Here is a 7,756-nt window from a genome sequence, read left to right on the forward strand (position 1 = left end):
TTTAAATATCTATAATTAAAAAATTGTCTTCCTGTAAACATAATATTTAGTGAATATTATGTTTACAGGAAGACAATTTTTTTAATTATAGATATTTAAAACGTCGAGTGCCTGTGCATCCAAATTAGTAATTTGATTTGAACAGTGGAATATTTACTAATAATATCGATACTTGGTTTTATGAAATACACATATCTTTGAAAATGCAATAAAACATCGTTGAAATTGGATCGAGACAAACCCTTTATAAATCTGTTAAGTACTGCAAAGAAAATTGATCTTGTCTACTAAAACATCACAAGCACCAAGCAGCAGACACTCCTGATCTTCAGTAAATTTAAAAAATCATCTAGGATCTACCCCAAATGAGAATTTTAAATCGGGATCGATGTACAGACCGGGTTGCGCAATCGGGTGTAATAACCAAGAACGCCGGTCTTGTTGACGGACACGAAAGGAAGTTGCAAAGGTATCGGTATCAATGAATTAATGGTATGATTGACACGTTTATGTTTATATACACATATATATTTATATAACATATATTTGTTTTTGCAAAATTGTGGAAAAAATTCAACAGGGTATTTGAGAATAGTCCCTTTTAATCACGGGCCTGTCACGGACCCTTCTAGCTGCAGAACTGTAGCTCTCTGAAAAAATATTTTGACATAACAGAGAGCTACAGAGCCACCCCTTATAAAAACCTTCGATTTACGGCTCACAAAAAGTTGCGCACGGTTGAGGCCTTATATCGTTGTATTCTTGAGTTGCTGTTTCATATATTTAATATCAAAAAATTCTTAACATTTTCCTACTATACTTGTGTCTATACATACCTTCAAATATTCATTAAAGCCCCATACGACCTGAAAACTCCCTGCTTCAAATGATTTCGTTTATTGACGTAGCCATGTTAGGTAGCCGGGTCAATTCGAATCCTGGTTAATTTCCATACTTGCACAATAACGTCTAGATGTGAATTCATATCCCCACAAATATTTTAGCTAAATATTTTAAATAATGTATCATCCCAGTGCCTTTAAATAATAATTATTCTAATAGTTAAACTCACGCAATGCGGCTTTCATTAGTCTGGTTCGGTCTCCATCCCTGCTACATGAGTGTTAAGGACTTTAGTAGCATTTTCATGAATCAAGAGCTTATTTTACCTTTAGAAAAACTTTATTTTTTTTAATTTCTATAAATTATTCGTATTGATGATAATTGAAGAGCGAATACATAACATATAACGAATTTTATGAATATATACCAACAACAACAGGGTACGAATTGACCTGGCTACCTAACATGGCTATGTCAACAAACGAAATCATTTGAAGCTGGGAGTTTTCAGGTCATATGGGGCTTTAATGAATATTTGAAGGTATGTTTAAACACAAGTATAGTAGGAAAATATGTTAAGAATTTTTTGATATTAAATTTATGAGACAGCAACTCAAGAATACAACGATATAAGGCCTCAACCGTGTGCAGCTTTTTGTGCGCCGTAAATCGAAGGTTTTTATAAGGGGTGGCTCTGTAGCTCTCTGTTATGTCAAAATATTTTTTCAGAGAGCTACAGTTCTGCAGCTAGGACCCTTCTAGTTTCTCCAGATAAGATTTATTATTATAAAAGAATGCAAATATTTCATGACAGTTTCATGTCTTTGGATTTCCGAGCTTGAAATGACACTTGAAATTAATATTGTTGCTCAGTATATTCAGATATTGCTAATGTAACAACACAAGGGCTTGTTTCATAAAAAAATATCCAATCCATTTGTTTTTATTTACAGTGATTGAATTGGACAACTTCGATAAATGAAGCACTAGGCTATATAGGGAGAAAACAGGGGCGGATCTAGGAATTGCGGTTACGGGGGATGTCACTGTATGAGTTTGGGGGCTGCCATCCAGCTCCTAGATTTTACAAATTTTATAGGGCTTGAAATATGTCTCCTATTTAGTCATTTGTACTATTTTCTATCATTTTTTATAAGGTGAAATTTAAGGGGTTTTGGAAGAAAAAAAAAGTTCTCCCAATAAAGTATTTAAAAAAATCAACAGATTTTGTCATTTAATTCTCAGAGAATGGAAGAAATTATTGCTTCTTTTATCGTTTAGTACATTTTTCTAAACAAGATACCACGATTTACCTTAAATTTGAATTTTAGGGTGCCCCCCTTAAATCCGCCACTGGAAAATGTAACAAATGAGGCTGAGATCTCTTGAATTGCTATTTGTCTAAACTGCAGAACTGTAGCTCTCTGAGATATGGTCTGTCCTATAAATATTTTCTCAGAGAGCTACAGTTCTGCAGCTAGACTGATAGTTGTGTCCTGGTTCCTGGAATCTAGTCAAGTGCTCTACTGACTGAAATATCTGGCCACCAATGATAAAACTTGACAGACAGTCATGTTCCACCCTCCTTAAAAATCTTTGTTCCCAAAGACTCACAGCCTAGAGTCTCTATCCCCACCCAGACGTTTAAATCAATTAATTCTAAAGACTGGCATACCGCACCAAATGTAACAGGACTGTGAATTAGAAATTACAATAACTTAAGATTCGAACCTCAACCCTTAAAATCTCTTGCCTGGTGCTCTTCCAACTGAGGCATTGGATCTAACCTGGCTAACTAACCACACTCCTCCTTATTTCTAAAGAAATTTAAGAAACCCAGGATCTATTTCTGCTGGCAGCCATTATCTCCCTTCCTGTTGCATTTGTTAGCATAGACCAGCCCCTGGAACTGACAAGTGAAAATGTTGCTTGTAGTGTAGATTCTTTCATTCACACCTAGGGGCTGGTGTCAAGATGGGGCCATGATGTTGGTCTCAAAGGAAAACTTCGAAAAATCTCAGAACAAGAGGGGCACAATTTGACAAATTGTGGGTTCAGATTAAATATGTTTATACTATGACTCCAAGGGCTACTAAGTTGGGACCACAAGGGGGTTCTGCTGTTTACATTGAAATGTATGGAAACATTTTTCTTCTGAAGAACCAGGAGGCACAGTATGTCAAATGGATTTTCAAGCATCCTCAAGTACTGTAGATTCAAGTTTGTATCATGATCCTTGTAGGACCATTATTGGGACTGAGTGTTGACAAACAACTGTGGACTGTGTGGCACATGGAGCTCTTGTTTAATGGTGGTTGTATGAATTGATGATTAACAGCTCTATTTTAATTACCATTGCTTAATTCAAAAGTGCATGCAATTTTTTTATGTTGATGTAACATTCTTCTATGATATAAGACATAATCTGAATTTAATGTTTAACAGTATACATGCTGCAACCTGCATATATGTGTAAGACTCCAGATTGCGATGGGACTCCAAAGTGCGATGGTCACGCCAAACCCCGATGGTGTGACACGCCAAAGTGCGATGGTGTGACATGCCGAAATCCATTGATTGCATAAAAAATAAGAAGTTCAACTTATTTCATTACCATTTAGTTGTCATGTTATTGAACACAAAACTTTCCAACGCGAAATCGTATAGAATGTTTTGCATTATAGCATATTCCCAGGATTTTTTTTAGATCTACATGTACGTCACAAGTAATAAATGATCATGAATTAAAGAATGTTTGGGCGAAGAAGATAGTTCGACAACAAATGTACTTTGCGGTTCTCACTATCCTCAACCTCGTATACCTTGCCGTTGCTGTCGTCCGAGTTGCATTTCTTCGGTTTCATTTTGACGTTAAGAATGACGTCACAAATGTTACTGAACTCCGCACCATTGGACTTTGGTGTGGCCATCGCACTTTGGCTTCCGTAACATTAACAAACCATCGCACTTTGGCGCAGACCATCGCACTTTGGAGCGACCATCGCACTTTAGAGTCTTACATATGTACATACAAACAATTATACATACATAGATAAATAAATGTTTATTCAGTATATACATAGGATTACATACAAATATACATACCTAGATAAATAAATGCTTATTCAGTATATTCAAACATACAAATATACATACATAGATAAATAAATGTTTATTCAGTATATACAAATATACATACATAGATAAATAAATGTTTATTCAGTATATACATAAATACAAATATACATACATAGATAAATAAAGGTTTATTCAGTATATACATACATACATGATCTATACCAAGGATAACCCATGAAAGCTTATTTCCAATGGGGTCCTTTGATACACGGATGTTGACGCTAGGGGATCATTTATGTCGGAGGTAACGGGGGGGGGGGGGGGGGGGGCATCATACCCTCTCACATACTACCACTGCCGATCACAGGGATTGAACTTGGGTTGGAGCTGACTTAGTGATGCTTTCTTTAAAACATGCAATTTGATTGATAGATAGAAGTGTTGGCAAAAGAAGGAAATCCCAAATTATACTCCTAACATAAATATTGATGTGAACTAACTCTGAGGTCAACACTAGAAAAGATCTTCTGGACCAATCAGAGAGTATTAAAATTCCTGATCATTTAATGTATTTAGGAAAGACAAGCCAATTATATTTCAATGTTTGACGCTGTGATATTAACACAATAAAATTTCAATATTTGAAACATATATCTTTTAAGAATTTTTGAAATGGAGGCAGATGACGATTCCTTGCGAGATCTGGTTGAACGTGCCAAAAAGAGGCCGAAATATGTCCGCATGGTGTCGTGGGAGTTTGAAAACGAAACCAAAAAACCCAGCCGACAAAATAAGAGACAACAGAAATCTGACCAAGGCCTAGAGGTGCAAGAAGCTGAATGTGAGGAAGAGGAGGAGGAAGAGGAGTCCACCTCAAATGAGGAGTGTGATTCTGAGAGTACATATTATTCAGCTGAGGAGACCATTCACACAGAAGAAGCTTTAGGGGAGGAGTTCAGTAGTGTTAGTTTACAGGACAGTGCAGCCCACCCTTATCAGGTTCAAAGTCGCTACAGGGCTCCAAGTAAAAAACAGAAACGGAAAAGGCGATATAGGATGATTTACTGTGATCAAACTCTGCCATTTATGAAAGAAGGTTTTGGCATCGAAGAAGACATCCAAGATGTTGTAGCTGAAATTCAGGGGAAGCAAATCCATGTGTTGAGAGAAGTCCCCAGTCTCTCGATTCTGTGCATTAAAATGCTGAGAGGAATACGCTTTCCAGTGGCTGCCATGCCACACTTAATCAAGTCGCGTATCTATGGTGCTAATGTAGATTTACAATTTAAAAAATTTCAGTATGGATGGTTGCTAAATTTTCTGGCTTTTTTAGATAAGGGGAAAGTTGATTTGAATTTGAAAAGCTACAAAGACCTGCACAGACTCCTGATGTGTAGTATTTGGCATCCTCTGCCGTATTTAAAGCAGTCCCCACAGCTTATAGAGAGGTACAACAAGAGCAAAATCACAGCCTCTCTGATGTATACAAGTGGACTAGTGCTAAATTTGAGTCAGGAGTTTAGGTCCTGGAGTTTGACCATATATCTGCGCATTCCATGGCTCCTATCTGGTATAGTATTAATTTTTCAATTAATTAAATGAAGTGGGAGAATTGAGAATTTTTTAAAATTAGTTTCAGTATTAATAGGTTGGTGATGATAATTACATGTATAGTTATTCCCATTATAGATATTGTGTTAATTGGACATTTTTCTTTAAACTCCAACAATTGTTTAGTCCATTTAAGTAAAAGTGTAATCTAAAATTATTTGCAACTGAAATTTTATTGGTTAACTTATGAATAGGCTCTACTATGTATACACAATACTATGTATACACGAAATATATTTAGAAAACGGCCTCCTACAATGGGACATAGGAGAAAACAGCAATGCAGGGGTATCGATTCACCGTAGTCAAGAGAAGTAACTCCTATCAATCATCTTCAAAGTTGTATAAATTATATTTCAAAATCACCTTAAAAGCCAAGTTATAAAGAATGCAGTGGATGAAATAATATCATTAAATGAAAATCTGCAGCACTGATTTTTACGGAGGTTAAAAGTATGCTTTTGAATACAATTTTTATTTTTGCAATTTAGTTTAAGATCAGCCATTGATAAATGGGATAGAAATATTCCCTGATTGTGGGAGATATGAAACTGTGATCAGTGTTATATGATTTATTTTCATAAAGAAAAAAATGTAGGTTAACTCTCCATGAAATTATGTACGTGTCTTAAAAACTTCCTCTTTTATAGACAAATGAAGAAAAAAGTTTGATGTGTATGAAAATTTATAAAACTATACTGTAGACTGGAAAATTAACAAGATGGTTTTACTTTCACTGTGTTAAGGATTTATCATTTTAATGCCATGAAATTGAACACATAGTGAAAAATACTTTAAAAATGTGTCATTGCTTTCATAATCAAAATTTAAAAAGTCTAAGATTTTCCTATAACAAGGAATTAAATCATCGTGATTTTTTAGTACTGTAGAATTGCAGATTTATAAAAATGTTATATATATATATAATGACATTTTACTGAACTGCATGGGAAGATTGGGCTATTTTACTGAACTGCATGGGAAGTTTATTTGGCTATTTCAGCTTTGGCTACTGTGGTGGAATGTATGTTACCATCACAAATATCTCAGAGGAAGCAATGGGGAAAGAATTCCTATCAGAATGAAGGGGAACAACTCAAAACAGCCACCATTTTAGCTGTCAAAAGAGTGAAACTGGCCCTGTCCAAAAGGTAAACTAACATAATGGGGCCAAATATTCAAATAATTCATGTACAGTATTATTGATGTGTATTAGATTTTTGCAAGTCCAGAAACGATTGCTCAAACATGTTATTTAAAGTATGTCAAAATTAAAATTTATTTTTTTCTGCAGGAGAGGTTTGGGAAATGTGTGGAGTTGATGATTGTAGTTTTTTTTCTCATTCTAGACTTCCTGATATTGTTGATGAATTTTTGAAAGTGGCCCTACCCTATGCATTTTGGGCACGTGGAGATATCCAGCATGCAACAGAATTGTTCTGTCAGCTTTCTCAGTCAGAAAACAGATGTACGTACCGTAATATGTTGGTATATAGAGTTGTAGTTTCACTTTTCTTTTAGTGTGAAATGTCAGAGAATTCAATTCTATAAAGAAAACAAAGGTAACTTTAAAAAGAACTTCAGCTTATATTGAATAGGATTTCAAAAGTTTCTTTTAGTGTATTGAAAGTTCACTTCATAAGTCTTTTTATACATGAACCATTTTGGTGTTATTAGAAATTGTTGGGGTTTTTTGGTAGATGAAGAAATTATAGGTTTTTTTTAGTAAATGAAGAAGATTTTATTAAAATCAAAAACTCCAAAAATTAAAATTCATATCAAAATGAAGATTTTTTTAATTGTCTAAAATGAAATTCTGTCAAATAAAGTGCACCATTTTTGCTGGGGGAAAATCCACCAAATATTTCTGATGCCAAAATTTGCCTGATATAAATGGATATTTTAGTAGTTACTCAGTCACTATTTATTTGATTGAATGGTGAAGTTAAGGTTTTAACTAACTTTACATGTTCTTTAGGTCGTTATAAAGCCTTGTATTTGAACGAAGCTGGAAGAATGCATGCCATATCAGGGGAGAAAAGTAGTGCTGCCAAATTTTATCGACTAGCTGGAGAGGCTGCTGTAACTAAACCAAAACACAACAAACATTTCCGTGAAATTGATGGACAGGTCTTGATGCTTTTGGCCTCTCTAAATGACCAGGGGTTAGTGAACAGTGTGTCAATTGTAAACAGACTGAAAATTCAGCTTAGATATGGTTTTT

At 34.9% G+C, this 7,756-nt stretch overlaps 1 protein-coding gene across 9 annotated transcripts in view; it reads left to right on the plus strand.

Annotated features, from left to right (window-relative positions):
- The first annotated feature begins 350 nt into the window (after positions 1–350).
- The window catches only part of LOC125678734 (uncharacterized), a 43,710-nt gene continuing 36,304 nt past the window's right edge, over positions 351–7,756 (plus strand). For 2 of the 9 annotated variants that reach the window (XR_008800251.1, XM_048917405.2), the window contains exons 1-5: positions 351–469; positions 4,584–5,491; positions 6,536–6,683; positions 6,882–7,000; positions 7,511–7,697. Coding sequence is in view for 8 of the 9 variants with exons in the window: in XM_048917405.2 (XP_048773362.2) it covers positions 366–469; positions 4,584–5,491; positions 6,536–6,683; positions 6,882–7,000; positions 7,511–7,697 (1,466 nt within the window). In the remaining variant the exon portion in view is untranslated. Of the gene's footprint in view, positions 493–1,796; positions 1,892–2,310; positions 3,155–4,583; positions 5,492–6,535; positions 6,684–6,881; positions 7,001–7,510; positions 7,698–7,756 lie in introns of those variants that run through there. The other 7 variants (XM_048917402.2, XM_048917403.2, XM_048917401.2 and 4 more) reach the window with 7 other exon arrangements.

This window comes from Ostrea edulis, chromosome 2 (genome assembly GCF_947568905.1).
Source record: "Ostrea edulis chromosome 2, xbOstEdul1.1, whole genome shotgun sequence".
Taxonomy (NCBI): Eukaryota; Metazoa; Mollusca; class Bivalvia; order Ostreida; family Ostreidae; genus Ostrea; species Ostrea edulis.